This window comes from Coenobita brevimanus, chromosome 97, assembly GCF_032717465.1.
Source record: "Coenobita brevimanus isolate Jiangsu-jjx chromosome 97, ASM3271746v2, whole genome shotgun sequence".
Classification (NCBI taxonomy): Eukaryota; Metazoa; Arthropoda; class Malacostraca; order Decapoda; family Coenobitidae; genus Coenobita; species Coenobita brevimanus.
Window position 1 is genome coordinate 34,545,202 of NC_137050.1, and position 23,839 is coordinate 34,569,040.

General features: G+C 41.6%; 1 protein-coding gene across 1 annotated transcript in view; it reads right to left on the reverse strand.

Annotated features, from left to right (window-relative positions):
- Positions 1 to 9,928: 9,928 nt before the first annotated feature.
- The window catches only part of LOC145413653 (uncharacterized), a 204,735-nt gene continuing 190,824 nt past the window's right edge, over positions 9,929 to 23,839 (reverse strand). The window contains exon 12 of the mRNA XM_080283311.1: positions 9,929 to 10,549. Coding sequence (XP_080139437.1) covers positions 10,331 to 10,549 — 219 coding nt within the window. The 3' untranslated portion in view covers positions 9,929 to 10,330. The remainder of the gene's footprint in view (positions 10,550 to 23,839) is intronic.

A 23,839-nucleotide genomic window follows, 5' to 3' on the forward strand; every position in this document is an offset into this window, starting at 1 on the left:
TGGCGGGCGCGAACCCTGGTTCACCCGTGGGAAAGTATATACCGGTATATACTTCCTATTTCATGCGTGGGAAAGATGCATTATACGCCGTTCTTAAGCCAGGAAGAGCAAGGGAAAAAAATCTTACTGCAGATCAAGCATTGCAGGGGAAGACAGTGGCGTGTGAGGGAAAACTTTAAACTATCCAGAAACAATCGATCCACCCGTAATACTGGTGGGATGACTTGCCAGAGCAGATTAATCGTGTTGGAGTGGCTCTGCGGTCACGTGGAACCGCTTGTCGTCCGTTGAAACCTTGGCCTTTACCGCCCTTTAGCTGCTGCCTCCCTTAACCGCTCATTCCACATTGGTGGTCATACTCCACTGACCAAATCCATCCATCCATCATCCATTTCCAGTGCATACTACGCAGTCCCGAAATGTAAGGCGAGGATGACCAGTCTCACTCATCACCGTGAGACATTATTATGTGGCTAATAAACCCCAGCAACAAAGTGGCGTAGCCAGAAGGATGGTCAGGGTGGTACGAGCCTGCCCGAAATTCCGGGGCAATATCCATGCAACTCCCCCAAGAGATTCTCTTGAGCCACCCCATGATTATGAATGGTCACCCCTTTAGCTACCCCACCCTTGCTGCGCCCCTGCAACCACCTTCGGATGTAAACCCTTGCGGGCCCAATCCTGTTGGTGTACACGATATCTATCTATCTATCTATTGCCAGACGCCTCAATCTCGTTTGGGGTGGTCACAAACAAATCGTCTCCACCCTCATTTATCACAAAATCCAAGAAATTACCTATAATAATAATCCAATAATCTCGCAATTTCTGCATCCATTTTAATTGGATATATGTGAGAACTACTTTAGATTTAGTAATATAAATATATTTGAATGTAGATTATAACCACGTTCACGTAAGAATAGCGAACGAGAAAAGGTTGATAAAAACGAATGCAACTGAACAAAGAGGAGGAAAATAACTGGAGAACCGACATCAGTGACCGACGGAAACAAGAAGTGAAAGCCATGGTTACGAAGTACATGATAAAAAGTATTATTAGTGTTAGTGAACGGGTATTAAATACATGCAAGAACCCTCACCTGCACTACGGGGTCCCACCAGTGTTTGTTTTGATCCTGAAATCATGTGTGTGGATGTGCCCGACCAATCAGTGTAAGCCTAGGAAGTTCTCAGTAAATCAAGCCAATCAGAAAACAGTTCTTATGACTCCTAGGCAATAAATTCCACTCCAGTAGCCAATCAGAAGATAAGGGGGCGTGGCACAGTTGGCCTTTTAAACCCGGTGCGCGCACCTTGTCGCCATTCCACCGCTGCAAACGGTTGAGAGTGGTAGTATTGTTGTGTTGCCGCTGATATTTTGCTAACTTCATCATGTCTGACCAGTATTTTGATAAGTACGATCACTACAACTTCGACGACAAGTTGGTGCATTCGAGAGGCAGTGGCAAGCAGAGGTCGAAGCAGGAGGCGGAGCAGAACAAGCATCACAATGATACAGATGGACACACCAGGAAGATAGTCAATAACATGAAGAACAATGAAACCAACAACAGACTAGCGGAGGCGCACTCAATCAAACATTAACCCTAAGAATCAGTTATTAGTGGGGTGAGTATGAGTTGAAATTCGTAATGGCCGATTAACGTAAGAATATCCAGTAATACCCTGTATTGATTGTCTTGGGTGACTTGCATGTAAGTTATTCCTGGCGGTTCTAGTTATATTTTACTTGTAGGCCTAATGCACATTCTTGTTTTTATTTTAAATTATGTGGTCCGTTCGCGCACCGCATTATTTAAAAAAAACTAAGTCGCGTGAAGTTTGGGGGGTTATGAAGTGTGGGGGAGCGACAAGCCGGATTAATTTGAAAATGGTAAATTTTATAGTGATGATTTCGTGTACATTTCTCCCTTTACGTGACTGAGAAAGTGTATAGGGTACGTGGTGGAAAGTGTTCACTATAATGAGGTTGACGTGGTATCAGCTGTTACCATGCAGTCAGGCCACCACCACCGGCTGTGTTGGATCGCGGACTCCTTTCTTCCATATTTGCTTATTTATCTGCTAATTTTTCAGTATTAGACTTCGTTTTGGTCTGTGCAGTGTGTTGACGTTGGTATGCGTGTTTGAGTGATTGGCTTTTTTGGAGAAATGGATTGTGTGATATCCAATGGCAACATGGAAAATTGCTCAGCGACCTTCTCAGAGGTGAGGGGAAGGTCGTCTGCCTGTCTTCCGTGGTGGCTGGTGAGGCAGGTGGACGGAACTTAAAGGAATCTGTGGTCAGGGAGACTGGGAGTGGCGAGGATTGACACAGGGTTGGTTGGAACCGGACTCTGGCCCGTATTCTCGTTCGCTAAAGAGCCAGCCTACTACCTTTTCAGTAAACTTCATTAACCCGTTAATGTTCACATGTAGAGATTTTTCTGGCTTCGACGTTACAGGGATATTAAGTAGCACAAGAATGAATAGGGATGTGTAATATGCAGAATAAATTGATAATGGAAAAGGTACTAAATAGCCTCCATAGTTGAGAGTAAAAAACCATCCACCAGCAAACGTAACTCAGATAATTTTTGTGGGAAGAGTGATGTGGAACAAACTAGGGCTTTGCTATCTTCGTCCGTCATATAAGAGGGAATGGGTATGTTTGTTTTTTAATCTTGTCCTAGAAATGTAAATGATTAGAACTGAAATTTGAAAATTGGTGAGGGGGACAGTCCACAAGTAGTGTGGTAAACCGAGACGTATTCAATGAAAAATATTGATTTTTCCACATTCACACCTTTAATGATGTATTTATTTAATTTCTATCCAGACAGTTTATTAACCAATAGATTTTTCTGTGGAGGGGTAGCCATCCCTCCTTTATAATGAGTACTAGGATTAAATCAGTGTGTTTTTAATGAAGTTTAGTTACATTGTTAACTTTCGTAAACCTGGCCAGTACATTTATGGACATCACCATTTTTAATTTGTTAAAGGGGAGCCTACATGTGGAGACTGCACTGTGTGTGGACCAGCTGCTGTCTGTCCTTGGACCAAACCCTCTTGTATATCCCTGCACGTTGTCATGTAACGGACTGTGGTAAAGCTCTGTCAACCACAAGGGTCTGTTAGATTCCTGCAGTGTGTCATACTGGACGTGTTGGATGGCCCCTTAATATTTGCTTACCAGTGCCTGACAAATATTCTTGGCCAGATAGACTGGGGTTAAGCAGCCACCACACCATGGTTTTTAAGTGGTGCATAAATAAAGCACTAAAAGATGCTCTTACTCTACATTCCTTTCAAGTCTGTACTAACCTAGCTTCACCTGCCACATTTCTGAAGCCGGTGTCATCCTCAATATGGGACTCACATGTAATTGAAAAATGTTTTGAAAACAATTGAGTTGCATGAAAAGTTCAACAAAAGATGGGATTATACTGTAATGGACAGTTATATTGCATAGTATAATCCATAAAAATATTGCCTATCAGGTTTTCTGACAATTATTATTTTGCACTGACCGTTGCTTTTTTGGTTACCTTGCAGATCATGTTGGCGAACCAAAGCTTTACTAGTATAGACAATGGACTCGGACTGCCTTTGGGACCATACCTGTTGCTGTTAGTGCTGGTAGTGTGAAGCAGGCTGAGGATCTTACCATACGCCTCTCACTTCTCACACATCCATCAGTATTTTAACATCTTCATAAGTGCATCGTTTCATGTGAATTGCTGCTTATTTTTTTTTTTTTCCCCTTCAGCTTGGGGAATATATCTTGCAGTGAGAGATAATCAAGGCTATTTTATAACTCGGTTGGGAAAGTCTAAATTGAATCAAAATAAGTTGCAGTATCTAAGATCGTGTGCTCAAGGGTTAAAAGTGCTCGGTTCATGTTCATTAATGTTAGCTTGAAAAAGGTTTAAAAAATAGGGTAAATTTTTGCCACAGTTGAGGGTATCTCACTGTTGTATATCTGAAATTTAACTTACCCCCAGTTTTCTTGAGGCATATTGCAGTTCTGAGTAAAATTTTTAAAAACTGCAATGACACACTGCTGTTTGGGCAGACATGTAGAATGTAAGTGAAAGGGCAGACACTAATTTAGCTGTCCGTAAGGTAGGCTACTGTATTCGATCATCATGGTTCTGTGAGATGGTATCACATTGCTTTATTTCAAGATAATGAATTTTTTCATTATCTGTCACGCCAGCATGTTTTCTCCAGCAGGTACAAATGTTAAGGGTTATCATTATCATTGTACAACTTGTGTGAGGAGTTGCCAGTCTGGCCAACTGGCAAGTGTTGCATTAATGTTGTTCTGTGTTGTCATTGTTGTGATTAAAGAATAATGATTTTGTAATGCAGTGTTTTATTTACCAACATGTGGAAATGTACATGTACCATGGGTGTCTGAAAACTTCACTTCAGTTATATTTATATTTATTTCAACAAAGGTTAAACTGAAAATTTACATATACATATATATATACAACTTAAAAGAGATCTTCAAGCTATAATGTGAACTATTGGTAATGATACTGGTACAATGCAGAATGCTAAGTAAAACAACTTCAAATAAAGCTATTACAAAACAATCTTGCTACTTGTACTGTAGCCTTGGCCTGCATGTCAAGGTAAGGCAAATTTGTTTGAAACGCCCACGTAAAGCTTCAGTGCAACAAAACACACTGGTCACAAAACAGTAGGAATGTTATCTATACCTTATTACTTAGTAAAAATTTTGGGATATCTTTACAAGCTAAAATTTGTTCTTGATAACAATGCCATTTCAATGACTTGCATGTCCTCTGATGACAGACACCAGTATTGAACATACAACTTAGTGAAAGTGTAACTCCTTGGAATCACGTGAGTAAAATGGGATAATGGAAGACTTGTAATATATTAAGAATGCTGAGAAAAAAAAAAAAAAAACATTACAACAGCATAATTTCAAGTCCAATGAAATGGCACCACAATCCATCAAATACTGGGCTCCTGTTATGAACCTTGAGCTATTTCTTGGTACAGTTGGGTATATTATTAGTGGTACTGTATAACTGCAAAGCAAAAATTTATTGGCTGTCCTTGCAATACTCACTTCCTTAAGTTCAGTGGAATCTTACCTACCACAGTATATATCTTGATGCATAAAGGCTCTGATATGGAAAACAATTATCTGAAGCCTGGAACTTAGTGTACTGTGTATTCTTAAAACTACTACTTTCACTAAACGTATGCTGAAAATGCTGTGGTTTGGTAATCAGTCACTATGGATAACTACATTAAACATGTCTCTCCTTACCATTACCAAAGGAGTCTCCCTGCAACTACACAAATTCTCTTGGGTTATTTCAACTCTGTACTGTAAGTGGCTCTATTAATCTATGGATACATTAAGCAAGCTTTAATGATGTTTGTGCATATCTGTAAAGCTGCTGCTTGAACATCGGTTAACAATACCCTATGGGTTTTATGGAGAAAATATCTGGTGGCTACTGATATTGTACAGGTATATCTCCAACCAAGATTCTATATGTCAAGTATCTAAACACTTGTAGTGGTAAATAACAAATTGGACACTACTGCATGTCAGAATTAAAGTTACAGAATTATCAACTGGGAGAACCGTTCATATGTTTATAATATATACAGTACTGTATATCAGTTTCTGTACAGTCAAGAATTATTGCCTTAATATCTAGTGGACGACTATTGGACGACCTGCGTACGTACAAGTAATTGTGGGTATCAGTTGAGAATTGTTCAGTTACTCGTCAGAAACTAGAATTACATCTGGAGAATGAGGAATGTTCGACAACAGAACTGACAGTCGAGACTGTTTTTTAATTAGCCACAGAATTGCAGTATTCAAATTTGACAACACTGCCTGAACCTGAATGATTAAAGGGTCTGCCACATAACTAGCATCCAGTCTACTGATACCAGTCAATCCTTAAATAAGAAATTGTGTGGGTACAGATAATATCAACTCTTAAAAAATTACTTGAGAGCTACAGCTAAGCAGAATATCACTGTAGTGATTAAAGCTAAGATTAGCTATGGTTCATTAATTAGGGGGCAGAGCAACTGGAGCATTTATGCCTGAAAGGTCTCTACTGATAAGCCTGACAAGTTAAGTGATGCCACTTGCCTAACTACAAAAGGGTAAACCAAAGAATGCAGTACAACACCATTTGTGACAGCAGTTATAGTGCAATTTTTCAAAAAAAAAATTATATATATATATATATATATATATATATATATATATATATATATATATATATATATATATATATATATATATTATGCAAGTACTGTATTTATACTTTTATGCAGAGATCCTGTTCTCTGCTATTAGGCTATTACTGTCATACACATATTAGTCTGCTTTCTCAGTTTTACTCATCTCTTACCACTTAATGCAGGAAAAATTTGCGTAAACCGTGTGAACTTTTAAAAGCTAAAACAAGTGGCAATTAATACTGATCCTACAGTTTACAATATTCTGCACTTATTACTGTACAATAAAATCCAAATGTTCCACTTGCTTACAGTCTTGACTAAAAACTAGTATATATACAGATTATTTCAGGGTACAACAACATAAACTTGCACTTACAGAAGACAGGAAGTACAACCTAATGGAGTACGCAGGACATCAAAAATCCACATATGAATTATCTTGCCATACTACTGTTAAAGGAAATGGGTACTCTCAGCTACCATAAAATAATGACTTTCTTTTCTTCAAACATCTACAGATGTCTGATGAAAAAAAAAAAAAAAAAATCAACACATTTTCAATGTGATATAATTTACCTTGTAAATGAAAACTGGCATACATGCTCAGTCAGGCCTATCATTCTTATGCAAGTGTTTGTGTATATGAATGGTTTGGAACTGTGTGTGAGCCCATGACCTGGCTTCAACTAATCAACTGTGATCCCCCCTCCCCCACCATCAGCACTACCACTACTACTGGATAATTTTGAACCAACTATAGTTTATGTGATTGGGAGGTGGGGGAAGACTGAGGGTGAGATGCAAGGGATAGAAAGGAGAGGTATAAGAAGGTTGTGTGAGCTGGGGGAGGGCAGCCAAATGGCAGAGAACAGGGCAACATGGGGATGAATTGCTTATGGCAATCCCTCATGGGAATAAGGCATCTGAGTATATATAAACAGATATAAAAGCTCTCTAGATGTGAGTGGTTAATGAAGAACCTACATTTTAAAAAATCTCCAAAATTGAATAAAACCATCTGAAAGTGACACGAATAAAAGGTCATCAGAATGAAGGAGTTTAACTGCTTTAAATCCACCACACACAGTTGGCCTGTTAATATTACTCATGCATAAGCTAGCCTGGGTGTATGTATTATGGCTTGATGGTATGTGGCCTGACAAGAGCTAGTTAACCCAAGAAGTCTTGACAGCAAAATAAAGTGCGCAGGCTACTCGCGCACATGCATGTGTGCGTGTGTGTGTGTGTGTGTGTGTGTGTGTGTGTGTGTGTGTGTGTGTGTGTGTGTGTGTGTGTGTGTGTGTGTGTGTCTCGGTGCAAGGACTGTATTCTTCAGAAGTGTCATATAGTGACTGGCATGGCTGAACCAACATCTGACAGGTGTGATGACATACAGACACATACTGTATATTAAAGTTGTCACACTTTGTCTTAATAAAAAAGGTAATGGATAAACAGTAACATCCAGTCTCATTATACCCACTTCAAGATGTAAGGGTCTGATGATAGGCCACTCGCAGGAAACTACAGTAAACTCTCAATTGTCCATTGTCACAATATCCATCACCGAAACGGTTATAACCAGCGGTTCTATGCAATATCCAGTGCCGAGGCATCTCAAATGGCTAGTAAACAGTGGCTGACCAGTGTTGTAATATCCATCCATCCAATCCTATGTCGCCCCATGAGGAGCGCAGGAGCCCGAGGCTAGGCAAGTTGGTCCTGACATTAAAGATGAGAGTGAGCAGCCTCACTCATCCTTGGGTGGCATTACGTGAGCAATATACCCCAACCACTCCTTGGATATAAACCTGCACAGGCTCAATCCGATTGGAGCACCTTAATTACCCACTAAACCAACAGGCACCATAATTTGGTTATATGGTAACCACCCCTGGTGTACAGGAAATCATTTGGCTTGTCACTGAGTGTAGAGTTACCCATAGGCAGTAGGAAGAGGAAGGAATGAAGGAAAGAATGACAGAAAAGGGAGTGTACAGTCACCAGTGGGTAGAAAAAACATGAAAGACAGAAGAGGAAGGACGCAAGAGAGGAAAGGGCAGACACCCAAAGCAGCTCTACATCGAGTGATTATTTTATGCTTTATTTTCATCTTTTACTCATGGGAAAGTTTTTGGTCTAGGCTGACAGTAATGCAATATCTGGCTCGATGCTGAATATTGAGCCGTTGGAGGGTATTATGCAATATCCGGCATTTCATATTATCTGGCGTAGGGTTTGGCTGAATTACATTGGATAATTAAGAGTTTACATGTGCAAGGTATCATTGAATGAATGAAAGACCTCTAACTGTCCATGTAGTTCATATACGAGATTTGTTCCACAAGGAAGTAACCTACATATGTGTGGCATGGGGACAGGGTCATAATGCTGCACCTAACATACAAGGCAAGTCAGAATTGAAAATGACACATTCGACTGATGTGTGTTGGCTACATAACTAGAATGGCTCATCTCAAATGAAATGCCAAATTAATTATGGTGGGCATGAGAAGAGTAAATGAAATATGCAAAAATGTTTCTCCCATGATTTTTTTTCTTTGGTAAACTTACCAAGGCCATCATCACCTTCCTCCATTCTGATTTCTCTTCCTCTGTGGCTAACATAAGAGCTTCATTTTATTCATTAATGTACATCCTCTACTTACACTATTTAAATAGTCACATTCCATACAATGCAGAGGATACACTGATAAAAGTGAATCAGTAATAAGTAATAAACATTACAATTTGAACACTACATTATCCATGCCGGTGACTTCATGGACTGAATCTGAAATGACAAAATGCCACCTGGTCACCCAAATAATCAAGACAATTATACATGGTTTGATGTGCATATACAAAATACTGATTTGTTTTGGTATACAGTAACAGTACTGATAACCTTATCATCTACAGTCCAGTTAAAATTACAGTGTTTGTACCTGGACTGGCAGTATGAAGCACTGATGAGGTAACTTTACAAGCCTGGGTTGCTGAGAATACAGGTAGTTAAATATTACAGGTACTTGCACTATTGCTATACATTGAATACTGCTGTATATAGCTGCAAGAACCAAACTACTCTAAGTACAATATCACTTTATAGTAAATAATGGTCAATTAAAGCTACAGTACTGGTAACCATTTAAAATTTTGCAAACTATATCTTAAAATAATGCATAGAATTCAACAAACTGATACAGCTTATCCTATTATTGTCTTGTGGAAGCAATTCTTTGGTTATAAGAAAGTGAGCAACTCTAGACATAAGATATGTAAAGGTGTCAGGAAAAAAGTGGGCCTTTTTGAAGAAATAAAGTACTGGTATCCACTTAGGATGCACGTCTTCCACACTGCCCGTACTGTATTCAAACCTGTACTGGATATTTTGCAAAACAGTGTACTAATGCTTCCTTAAGTGATGCACAAAGCATACAAAGTTGTCTAAATATGGCAGTTCAAGGTATTACCAAATCTATTTCTGTCTATAGTTTAACTCAACTATAATATTAGTATCAGGAATTTACATATCCATGCTAGACATGAAATATAAAATTCAGAATAAGATTTATTTTAATCTAGAAAGGATGGATACAAGACATCCTCACTTTACATGGATACAAGACATCCTCACTTTACAATCTTCTCAGCAGAGATGAGTTTGCCATTTGCATTAAAGTTTAATTTCAAACCCTTAAAAACTGGATAATTTTTACACAAGCCCCAAAATACTCTAATGTCATCACCATCAAAACATAAAGCAACCAAATTCTTTACTTTTATTTCCTTCCAAATACTGTACTGTATTTTGCTTGTTAAAGTTACCACAAAAACTTTTAACAAATTGAATATGAGGCTGAGAGAAAGGTAATTCTAAATCCTTACATACTTACATATACAGTAGTTGCATTTGTGGAGAGTGGGAAAAGAGAAGAAGAAAAAAATGATGAAAGAGTATATCAACATAAGATGGGCAACAGCTGTATCCCAAGCATTACAAAAGAGGCGAGAAGATTCATATCAACTGACTGGGGCCATCAATGTTGACGTAGCCCTGTCGTCAGTTGGCCACGTGGTATGGAACAGATGACTGTCGCCGCCATAAAAGAAATCCTACAAAGATGCCAACACAAGTACCCAAGATGGCCATTGAAAAACCAAGTCCAGCCATGCTGCCAGCAGTATACCCAGCCTGCAGGTATCGCAGGGACCGATGCCGCATGTTAGGGTGAAGAGCCTCAGTAGTTGTCTCCAGTGACCCACATTTTATTGTCACAAACTGTTCAGAGCAAAAGTAAATAATTAGTCGCAAAAAACAATGATGCAAAGTACATTAAGTCGCAATTAAATGTTGCATTTTTAAGTTCAATACTGCAATTAAATTACAAGTAAATAAGATTGCATCTTCTGTATTGAAACTGATTTATCATGTTCCCCTGAATCTGCAATGCCAGTTGTATGAAAATAGTAGTGACACTCATGAACGCATCCCTTGCACATACAGTAACGAGGGCTCACTGTGTAGAATTTTAAGTAACCGAAACATTAAAGATATTAACTCAATATATCCATCCATCATCCAATCCTACATTGCCCCATGAGGAGTGTAGGAGCCCGGGACTAGGCAGTTGGCCCCGACATTTAAGATGAGAGTGACCAGCCTCACTCATCCCTGAGTGGCATTACATGAGCAATCAACCCCAACCATCCCTTGGATATAAACCTTCACCGGGTCAATCCGACTGGAGCACAACAATTACCCATTAAACCACCAGGCACCAAAATTTGGTTATATGGTTACCACCCAGTGTAGTGAATGGATTCATGGTGTACAGGAAACCATTTGGCTTGTCACTCAGTGTAAAGTCACCCACAGGCAGAAGGAAGAAGAAAGAGTGAAGGAAGGAAAGACAGAAGAGGGACTGTAAAGTTACCCGTAGGCAGAAGGACAAGGAACGAATGAAGGAAAGAAAGACAGAAGAGGATGGAAGGAGAGAAGGATGCAGGAGAGGAAAGGACAGACACTCGAGAGCAGCACTACATCGAGTGAGTGGATGGTGAGCGCCCCCACCTACAACTAACTCAATATATAATACATAAAAACTCAATATACAATATAACCTTCATTTATTATCAAATAATCTGCACCATTATAATAAACATACAAAACATAAATATCCTTTTTTCTCGTTATAACTGTCTATTTCTTGGACGAAATATAGTACTGTAGTATTATTACTGTATTCTCCATCCACTCACCCAATGTAGTGCTGCTCTTGGATGCATGCCCTTTCCTCTCTTCCTTCCTTCCTTTCCTTACTTCCTCTTCTATCTTTCTTTCATTTGTTCCTCTTCCTTCTGTCTATGGTGACTCTACACTGAGTGACAAGCCAAATGGTTTTCTGTACACCACAAAACCAATTGCTATGCCGGGTGGTAACCATATAACCAAATTTTGGCACCTGGTGGTTTAATGGGTAATTAAGGAACTCCAATCAGATTGAGCCGGTGCAGGTATATATCCTAGGGGTGGTTGGGGTTTATTGCACACAGAATGCCACTCAGGGATGAGTATGGCTGGTCACTCTCATCTTAAATATTAGGACCGACTTGTCTAGCCCCTGGCTTCTACATTCCTCATGAAGCAACACTGGATTAGATGATAATTAATGAATGATAATGATCTACAGTACTTATCTACAGCCCGACACCCTAATCCTGCAAAGGGCGGCCGCAAACAAAGTGCCTCCATGTCGCTCTGTCACCGACCATTTGACTGCCCTCCCCCCAACTCACTCCCCCCCTCCCTCATATACCTCTCAACTCCATCCCTCCACCTCATCCTCATTCTCCTCCTCCCTCTCCCTCCCTCCACTTCATCTACATACACCCTCTTAGTCTGTCTTTCATTCTCCATCCTCTCCACAAGTCCAAACCACCTCAGTGTATTTCTCCTAATCTTCTCAATCACATCCACATCCAGTTCTTTCACTTCTTCATTCGTCAAAATGTCCCTCCATGTCACTCCAGAAGCTCCTCTCAGGTAACTCATTTCCACTGCTCTCACTTCTGACTTGTTCCCCTCTAGCAAGGTCCACGCCTCGCTTCCATACGCCAGGATAGGGATCATAATACTGTACTATCATGCAGTGACTTCTTAACTTCCATACTCACCTTCCTATTTGTCATCACCGTTAATTCATGTTATTATTAATATCAGTTGCAGAAACATGAGGTATAGGTTTCTCCCAAAGCCATCCATCCATCATCCAATCACATACAAAACTATTTTTACAAGTAAGCATAGCAAAGCGATGTTTACCCTACATTCAGCTGAGAAATGAGCTGACCGACATGATGCAGCCTGACCACGACGGTTTTCAGAGGCTAATAACTTTTCTACTAAATATGAGAGATAAAGAAGAGATTCTTTCAGCCGGCAGTAGGTACATTCAATAAATGTTGTTTTTTGATAAATATTTACTCATGAGACCAAAGAAGGAGCCTCTGTGGTACAGTGGTAGAGTGTGCGTTTCACACGCTGGTGAGTGCGGGTTCACCTCCCGCCAGAGTTGTAAAAACTTTGGAAAGCGTTCACCAAGCCACAAGGGGTGCTGTGGTTGAACCAGTGTCGCATACTAGTATGCTTGCACCCAATCGGCTTAAGGCGGGCCGATTACACTTGGTTCACAGACTACACACACATCCAAAGCCACTACAACACTACAATCACACTGACAAGCACTTCTCACCCTACATACAGTCTCTACCAGACAGCCTAAGCCACTGGGTAGAGATACATTGGCAGTATTGTCCCTGCTTCGGTAGGGATAGGCCAGTCCTGCAGTGGACCTCAACGGCTGATGATGATGATGATGATGATGATGATAATAATGATGATGATGATGATGAGACCAAAGAAACTCCTTAGAATCCCAGCTTTACAAGGGAATGTATCAATGACTTCAACTACAAGCTCCACTATGATACTGATTTAAAGCATCATGAAAGTGACACATGCGAGGTATGAGTTGTTTTTCACATCCATAATATGTTGACTGCACACTGTGTGTGTGTGTGTGTGTGTGTGTGTGTGTGTGTGTGTGTGTGTGTGTGTGAGAAAACGTGAAAGTAAATAATTTAGCTCAATTCTTCTTCTGTTATTGTTCAACTGCCTCACCAAAAATGCTGAAAGTTTACACCAAGATGAAATTACGATGATAGGCATATGTACAAACGCTCGCTCACTCATCAGGCGCTAAGTGCACTTTACCGGTAAATAAAACGTCAAATAAGTTTAGGAAGCTCCATGGAGCATGAAGTAAACTAGGTATGAAGAAGAAAATGTGATGATGAGACAGATATGGAATATTACATCTGGAATGGGAGAAGGCCAGAAGATGGTGCAAGGTCTGACAAACTGGAAATATGAGAAGAGGGACAGGGATGGTAGTTATTGGAAAGGAAAGATGAGAAATAATTTAACTTTTGGCCTATAATGCCACCTGTTTTATCCCTCTAATACAATTAAAAGTGGGAATTGATGTTGTCTATCTACCTATCTATAACCCGAAGCCCTAATCCCGCAAAAGGTGGCCGCAGACAAAACGCCTCCAAGTCGCTCTGTCACCCACCATTTGACTACCCTCCTCCCAGCTCACTCCCCCCTCCCTCATATACCTCTCAACTCCATCCCCCCACCTCATTCCCGGTCTACCCCTTCCTCTCCCTCCCTCCACCTCACCTACATACACCCTACATACACCCTCTTAGTCAGTCTTTCATTCTCCATTCTCTCCACATGTCCAAACCACCTCAGTGTATTTTCTCAACCACATCCACATCCACCCCACAACGTTCCTTCACTTCTTCATTCGTCAACCTGTCCTTTCATGTCACTCCACATGCTCCTCTCAAGTAACTCATTTCCACTGCTCTCACTCTAGACTTGTTCCCCTCTTGTTATGCTCTATTTTTTTATTTCTGTTTCCTTTGGCAAAAAAAAAAAAAAAAAAAAAAAAAAAAAAAGGACATCTTTGACAGCCACACCAATCCCCGCAATATTTAAAGAGGTAAATATGATTTGGAGCAGATATGGGAGGTGGAAGGTGTATGCAAGATATTCACAGAAGAAATCTGTGCAGCATGTGAGGTGGTGTGTGGGATGAAGAGAAGACGAAAGGGATTGAAAGGAACAGCATGGTGGAATGAAGAGGAGAGACAAGCTGTGTCGCAAAGAAGAATGCATATAATGAACTGATGGGAAGCAGAGACATGGAGAAAATATAGAGATGGAATAGACAATAAAATGTAGAGAGGAAGAGATAGGTGGAAAAATTAGTAGGAGAAGAACAAGAGAGTGGATGAGGAATTAGGATGGAATGTAAGTGCAAAGTGGAGAGAATGGAAGAAAATTCTGGAATAAGGTAGAAAGAGCTAGACAGGGTGATAAAGAAGATAGCAGGGGAGTGAGAGATAAAAATGGTAGATTGACAGTGAAGGGAGAAAATGCGAGCAGATAGAGAGAACACTTTAAGGAATTGTTAAATGTAGAGAGTGAAAGTAATGCAAGTATAAGTGGCTGGGAAATGGTTGGGAGAAGGACGGAGGTGAGAGGGGAGGAAAAGATCTGTAGGATGGAGGTAGTGGAAGCAATGAAGAATGTCAAACTAGGGAAAGCCCTGGGAGCTGATGGAGTGTGGGGTGAAATGCTGAAGCACAGGGGAGTGATAATAGCAGAATGGATATGGAGAATGTGCAGACTGGCCTGTGAGGAAGGTAGAGTCCCACAGGTTTGGAAGTCAAGTATAATTATTCCCCTGCACAAAGGAAAAGGGGAAAGAGAAGTGCATGGTAATTACAGGGGCACTTGTCTTCTTAGTGTAACAGGAAAAGTATATGCTGACAGACTATTTATTGTCAGAGTTAGGGAAATAACAGAGGAATTAGATGGAGAAGAACAAGGAGGGTTTTAGGAAGGGACGAGGTTGTGTGGATCAGATATTCATTCTAAGGTCTATGGTGGAAAAGTTTCTAGAGAAGGGAAAGCTGTATACGGCCTTCTTGGATTTGGAGAAAGCACATGGCAGAGTTGTTGGACAAGGAATGAGAAAAATATTAAGTAAAGATCTACCATTGTGCAAAATGTTGTGTTCTTAGGTTATATACATACTGTATGTATGTATATATATATATATATATATATATATATATATATATATATATATATATAACTGTGACACTGCCCCCTCTGAGGGTGCATCCCCACCTGTGCAAGGAGGTTATCAGGGGTCCCCACCCTGCCTAAAATGTGGCCAGGGTACTTTTTTTTTTTTTTTTTTTTTTTTTAATGCAACAGAGAAGGAATCAAAGGCCTGGGGCCAACAAATTGCTTCCTCTAAGAAAAAAACAAAAACAAGATAACAAAGAGCCAAATTCAAGATCCATTCAAGATGCCTGGACACACTGCATTTGAAAAGACTGGAGATCGTAGGCAGTAGGAAAAAGAGATATAGGGAGACAGTTCCAGAGTTGACCTGTTGCATACATGAAGGACTGAGAGTAGCAGTTAACTCTTGTATTAGAAAGTTCGACAGAAAAGGGAAGAGAGCTTGTTACCTGACGGGTGCTACGTGCCAGCCATAGTGGTGGAGGGATGTAACCACAAAGTTGAGAGGAGCAGTGACCACTGAAGTGGTGATAGAAATGTGATAAAGAATCAACAGTCTGATGAAGAGACAAAGGCTGAAGGGAGCCAGTAAGGGGAAGAGAGTTAATGAGACAAAAAGCCTCTGACTCCACCCTATTGAGAAGAGCTGTGCATGGGGAGCCTCCCCACACATGAAAATTGTATTCTACACAGGGGCGAATAAAACCCATGTATAAAGTCAACAACTGTGCAGGGGTAAAGAAGGTACAGAGTCCAACACACCCAATCTCTTGGAAGCTGATTTTACAAGAGGTAATACAGGTGGCCCTCCACATTCGCGGGGGTTAGGGGACACAGACCCTCGCGAATGTGGAATTTCCATGAATGTTTGGTGCGCGAATGTGGAATTTCCATGAATGTTTGGTGCGCCCTCCCGTAAATCCCACTACAGCTGCAAATCACCCCCTATGAGCAAGTGTGCACATACTGTACCTAATAAACCACATCTGGGACCTGTAAACAGCATAAAATATCACAAACAGTAACAGACCAACTGTATAAAAAAGTTTAATAACAAATAAGTTTTGATTGGGTATGGCTGTACTAAGTTAGGGTAAATATGTACCTGGTGACTTCCACAGACTGCCGCGACTGAGCGCGTCTCATGCACATCCACATAAATGTGGGCAAGTCATCAGCTACATTTTTACACCAACTTCTTACAATCATACCCATTACATTCAGAGTTAACTCATCACTGTCCCTGAAGTTTTGGTGGATGAACTCTGATGACTCTATGTATCTCACTGTTCTCTCATTCACATTGAAAAAATTTTTCCAACCGCAGCATAGTTCATACCCTCCCTACACTTATCCAGCAATTTCACCTTCTCCTCCAGGATCATCACTTTCTTTACATGTTTAGGGGTGCGCTCACCACTAGGGGATGCGGGATGCTTGGGGCCCATGCTTGCAGGACAACACAGAAACACATGGGACAAAGTTATCACAAGTAAATCGCACAACTGGGCGCTAAGTCATTCACCTAATAGCACAGCAATGCTGCACTTGATACCATTGAACACGTGCGAGCACAATTATTGGGCACAATAACGAAATTACAGGAGGTTTGGCGAGGTAGCGTAGAGGCAGCGAAGCGACTGCAACAGTGGCAAGACACAGACTGAGAGAGAGACACAGGAGCACAGGAGCGCGGTGGTTTGGTGCAGGCCTGATTTGGCGCAAAATGACCCGCAAGCATCCGCACTGCTACACTTTGTGGCCACAAAAGGGATCTTGGCTCCACGAGGGGGAATTTGCGAATCTGCAAGACCCACGAAAGTTGAATCCGCAAATGTGGAAGGCTACATGCATAATCTTGTCACGAGTCGGCTAGTGACATTGGCTTTTGTGGGAAACCGCGAACTCTAGTGGAATCTCTGTTTATCGTTCAGTTAACCGCTCATTCGGTCGGGAGTCCTTTTAAATCAATTTTTCAGTGTCATAAGTGATTGTCTTTGTGTGAGATATTAGCGCTTCCGCTGAGCGATTTGTTTTGGGGTTTCGCCCACTCAAGCCGTTAAAAATGCGGCCCTAGCGCTTCTTTTTTTCCCACGAGTTAGTCAGTCAAGTGTCTGTCGTGACGGAGTGAGGTACTGTGCTCCAGCAGTGAGAGAGGTCAGCTAGCACCCAGACTCCACTAGCCTACAGTTCTCCAGGCTCCCACCCTTCTTGGTGATACACCACATTCATTGACCAGTATTTCCTTTTTGTATTTTCCCAGGTTTAAGAGTTTAGTTAAGTGTGCTGTTCCTCACATGCTGGCCAGCTGCGCCACATGTTGTTTTTTTTTAGGTGTAAGAATTTAGCTTTTGAGTGAGTGAGTGAGTGAGTACGATCTCTTTATTTGAATTCATTCGAAATGTAACGTTAAATTTATTTCTTTGTAATCAATAAATTTAACAGTTCTTTTTCTTGAGCTTAATGTAATGTAAACTCGTGTTTCATTTCTCCACAATTAAGCTTATTTCCCTTATAGCTCCTAGCTTGCATAAACGTTTTGCCATTCATAACTGGTACTTAGGTGAGTCTTGTTGTATTAAGCTTAAAATCCGTTGTGCCTTCTAGGAGTTAAGCATCAGCAAGAGCCTGATATCAATAATAGTATTAGTTATTTATTGTCAGGGGTGGAGTCACTTTCTCCAGAGGCTATCAGTACTAATAATCAGCATTTGTGAGTAATTAGTCTCTGCTGTGTACTGTTGAGAAAGTTTATAAATTCTCGTTCTGCGAGTCCGGCGAAGCAAGCCGGTATAAAGTAATCATTGCTTGATTTAGCAAGACAATTCTTGATCCTGCTGTTCAGTATTATTGAACATTATGATTTTAAATAATATTTGCATTTATTTTAAAAACCCCATGACAACTGGCGACCTCATTCCAGGATATTAACTCCTAGCTCTAAAGCTATTCACGAGATAGTGCTCACTCGTTCATATTTAGGTATTTATCATTAAAGTTTATAGGCACAAGTTTACTGGTGGTTACCATTAATTTAGCAAGTGAACTTCTGCTTTATTAATCCACAGAGTACTTAACTCTATTTAGTTCTTTATTCTCAGTAACGCCAGACGATTTTATTCGCTCCTGGGTAGCCGTCGTACCCATTGCGTTAATTATTGAGTCTTCCCAGTCATTTGTATTTTTGCTTTATTCTTTTCCAGTTTACTAAATAAGACTGGTCACCACTAGCTTGTGTCTGTATTCTTTACTTGTGTTTATTAGTATTCGTTTGCGAAGCAGCAGTCAGTACTTAGTTTTGGCTTGCTCAGTAAATTAGCGACATGGCTACCACTGTATTTTTACAGGAAACCAAAGAAATGGGTCTTATGGACCCAACCGAAATTAAAGAGTACATACTCTCACACCATAATCAGGAGCAGCAGCGCGAGAACGATGCCCGTGAAGAGCGTAAGATTCAGCGCGAATATGAGCGAGAACAGCGTGAGGAACATGAAAAGGAGCACGAATACGAACGAGAACAGCGTGAGGAACGCGAAAAGGAGCGCGAACACGAGCAGAAACAGCGTGAGCTCAAGTTGGAACAAGGGCGACAACAACATGAACACAAGCCGGAACAACGTGAATATGAACGTGCCGAACGTGAGGCACGAGAAAAACATGAGCTTGAGGTTTTGAAGCTCAAGCGAGATTCCTTGGCTTCAGGCACATCTGCTGCAGCCAACCCAAGCTTCACTAGTGCTCTTCCTGCACATGTCCTGGCGACCCCACGCATCAAGCTTCCTTCATACAAGGAAGGCGAGCGAATCGAGCCGTACATAGCTCGTTTTGATGACATGGCAGACATGTATCAACTGGATGAGGCAGCTAAGCGGCTCCAATTTCTTAGTTTATTTGAGGGCCCTGCCCTCGATATTCTCCACAGAATTCGTGGAGACAATCTCACGTATGAGATGATGAAAGCTGCACTCATTAAGGCGTATAGTCTCACAGTAGACGACGCCAAAGTTCAGTTCATGCGAGCTCGTCTCCAAGACAAGGAGACAGCTGTTCAGTTCCTCGATCGTCTCACTGCTTACTTAAATGAGTGGATGGAGAAAGATGAAACTCCTTCCACGCGTGAGGGGATAATTGACCTTATGCTGCATACACAGCTAGAGAGGTTGTGGCCTGCTGAACTCATAGCACAGCTTAAAATCTGCCAGGTGAAAGATGCCAGACAAATGGCAGGAAAGGCTGACGCATTCTTTATTGCATACGGGTATCAAACTCGCAAGCAGCATACCTGGAACAGGAAAGCTGATAAATCTGGGAAACCGTCTCACATTGAACCCCACCAACAAGGCCATTCTCAGAATAATGGCCAAGGTCCAAAACTGCAGTGGAAGGACCAGGAGCAAAATACACAGCAGCCTGCTTGGAAGCGGTACGACAAGTACCAGGTACCCTAACCAGCAGCAGTATCAGCCACGCAACCGACCGTCGGGACCGTCCTTTTCACCACCAGCTCAAGTGAATAGGAGGCAGGAAGCAAATGCAGCCTTCATTCCTCAGCAGCTGCACGGTGGTCACGTCCCTACCAGTATGGGTACTCCCCCACAGTTCACTAGTCCCACAGTGACAGTGAACCCCCCTCCACAGATGGCCAATGTTCCATCTCCACAGGCAGTGAGTACGACTCCTCAAGTTTCAAATTCTCAGGGCACTATGTTTGCCGCATCAATTCAGCAGCCTCATGAGTGGCTAGCTGCTTCCTCCACAGGCCCTCCCACAGGTGACAGTACCTTCCTTGTTCAGCCAGGGTTTGTGGGGGCCATCCCTGTGAAGGTCCTGAGAGATAATGGATCCTCAGGTTGCTCTGTCAAGCAGAGTTTAGTTCGGCCTGAGCAGTACACAGGTCGACAGATCCATGCTAATCTTATTGATGGATCAGTGAGATTGTTCCCTGAGACATGTATCCAGGTGGCATCTCCATTTTATACTGGTACGACACTTGCAGTTGTCATGCCAGAACCCTTATTTGACCTAATAATAGGCACTATTTCCGGTGTCAAGGATATTTGCACCGAAGATGATGCTACTCAGACTTCGGCTACCGTGACACGAGCCATAGCTGAGGCTCCAGACTGTGTCACCCCAGTGACCATTGAATCACCGCAAGAACTGATGTGTAGCCAACTTGTTGTTCAAGAACAACATTCTGACCCGACACTTGCTGCTGTGTGGAACAAACAAAAGGGTAGAGTGATAAAGTATTCACAGGGAGGTCGAGCCAAGTTCCTTCATAAACAAGGATGGCTCTACCGTGAGTCATGAACACCCAAGGGCGAGGTTCGATTGCAGTTTGTCGTTCCCGCCAAGTATTGCCAAGCAGTGTTAGAATGGGGTCATTGTTCAGCCTCAGGAGGTCACCTGGGCAAAAGGAAGACCCAGGGCCGTATCCGAGCTGACCTTTTCTGGCCAGGGATGGAACGAGACATAGATAGTTTTGTGCGCTCCTGCAGTGTGTGTCAAAGTACCACTAATCAGGGACATGTCTTTCCTGTGCCATCTGAAACCACACCCATAATCTCTGAGTCAGTTAAGAGACAGGGCAGTGGTAATGTGGGTGTAGACATGATGTCTCACCAACTAACTGCTTACTAACTAGCAACTGTTGTATGCTGGGTTCCGTAACATAGGCGTTCTCAGAGACTTGAGTAACCCAAGGACCAGCCTGGTTCCCAGTTAAAAGTGTAGACCTGACGTCTCACTTGTTGGTCCCATAGGACACAGTATATCCAGGGCCTGTACATACATGTACCATATGTTAAGGTACTGTACCCTCACATGCTGGCCGGCTGTGCCGCATGTCGAGCGAGGTGGACGCCAGGTTAGAGCTCCCCCTAAACTCGGTGATGGGATGTTGTTAAGGTGCTGTTCCCTCACATACTGGCCGGCTGTGCCGCATGTCGAGCAAGGTGGACGCCAGGTTAGAGCTCCCCCTAAACTGGGTGATGAGATGTTGTTAAGGTGCTGTACCCTCACATGCTGGCCGGCTGAGCCGCATGTTGAGCGAGGTGCATGCCAGGTTAGAGCTTCCCCGCTAAGAACCATTACGACTACATTTCCTAGTTAATATTGTATCTAATAAATTAATGGTGACCTCAAATGTACGAAGCTTAGGCTGTCACTCGTATTTTTCAGCTAGAGCGTACCTTTCGTAGCATGTACTGATTGCTAGGCAGAGAGAGTAATTGTAATGTAATAAGAATTTTTGTCTCATTGACACTTTTGATGCTCCACCTTAATTGATTTTGCAGGTACAGCAATGGGTGTAGCAGTTTTGCTGTGCAGGCCAGCTGATCATCTGCCGCACGCTGCCGCCTCTTCTCCTCTGCCTTCGTCGTCGCCATATTATTAATATTTACTGTGTCATTTTACACGTAGGTACAGTTACACTACAACTGTCACACCTACACCGTGTATCACATACACCACGCTACACAACAATTAGTTGTCCGTGTAAATGTAGTGAACTTTCGCTCAGTTTGACCCGAGTACAGGATTTTCACCGTCGTCACGGAGTTTTTTCCCTCAAGCTTGCCTCTATTAACGTAAATACGAGGTTTTTACGCTCATTGGCGATAGTGATTTTCTCCTGTGGCAGGATAGCACACACACCACAGTGTGAATCTTGTGTGACTGAGTTAGGATTTATATGTATGCATATTGAAATCTTTTTTCTGAAGAAAGAAAGATTTGATTTTCATGGGGTGTAATATCACGAGTCGGCTAGTGACATTGGCTTTTGTGGGAAACCGTGAACTCTAATGGAATCCCAGTTTATCGTTCAGTTAACCGCTCATTCGGTTGGGAGTCCTTTTAAATCAATTTTTCAGTGTCATAAGTGATTGTCTTTGTGTGAGATATTAGCGCTTCCGCTGAGCGATTTGTTTTGGGGTTTCGCCCACTCAAGCCGTTAAAAATGCGGCCCTAGCGCTTCTTTTTTTCCCACGAGTTAGTCAGTCAAGTGTCTGTCGTGACGGAGTGAGGTACTGTGCTCCAGCAGTGAGAGAGGTCAGCTAGCACCCAGACTCCACTAGCCTACAGTTCTCCAGGCTCCCACCCTTCTTGGTGATACACCACATTCATTGACCAGTATTTCCTTTTTGTATTTTCCTAGGTTTAAGAGTTTAGTTAAGTGTGCTGTTCCTCACATGCTGGCCGGCTGCGCTGCATGTTGTTTTTTTTAAGGTGTAAGAATTTAGCTTTTGAGTGAGTGAGTGAGTGAGTACAATCTCTTTATTTGAATTCATTCGAAATGTAACGTTAAATTTTTTTCTTTGTACTCAATAAATTTAACAGTTCTTTTTCTTGAGCTTAATGTAATGTAAACTCGTGTTTCATTTCTCCACAATTAAGCTTATTTCCCTTATAGCTCCTAGCTTGCATAAACGTTTTGCCATTCATAACTGGTACTTAGGTGAGTCTTGTTGTATTAAGCTTAAAATCCGTTGTGCCTTCTAGGAGTTAAGCATCAGCAAGAACCTGATATCATTAATAGTATTAGTTTTTTATTGTCAGGGGTGAAGTCACTTTCTCCAGAGGCTATCAGTACTAATAATCAGCATTTGTGAGTAATTAGTCTCTGCTGTGTACTGTTGAGAAAGTTTATAAATTCTCATTCTGAGAGTCAGGCGAGGCATGCCGGTATAAAGTAATCATTGCTTGATTTAGCAAGACAATTCTTGTTCCTGCTGTTCAGTATTATTGAACATTATGATTTTAAATAATATTTGCATTTATTTTAAAAACCCTGTGACAAATCTTTCCAAGACAAATCACAAGAGATTGAAACCCCAAAATGATGCAGGATTGAGCTAGATACTGTTAATAATTAGAGGGTACTCCTGTGGAAGATTTTGCCGGCTTTACAGATGTAAGAACTGAATTTCTGATGCCTTAAAAACAACAAGGTTATTTTTACCCCAGTCAGAGATACGAACCAAGTCACACATTAGGTGTGCCATAGCCTCATCCCTTGTGTGCTTAAGTATACAACAGCTGAGATGGACGCTGCAGGAAGTGAATGAAAAGGTGAAGGGTGCAGTCATCAGGATACGAGTGGATAGGGTTAGATGTACAGCTTAGAAGGTCACTGATGAATACAAGGAAGAGAGTTTGGCAATAGGACAGAGCCCTTAGGAACACCACTACTAATGGCTCTAGGAGAAGAACAGTGTCCTTTTACAATGGCAGCTACAGAACGACCAGAAAGGAAGCTAAAGATGAAGGCACACATAGAAGGATAGAAACTGTTAGTGGGTAGTTTGGAAAATAAAGATTTATGCCAGACTCGACTGAAAGCCTTTGAGATGTCAAATGCAATGGTAAAGCTTTCGCTAAAGTCCTGAAAAG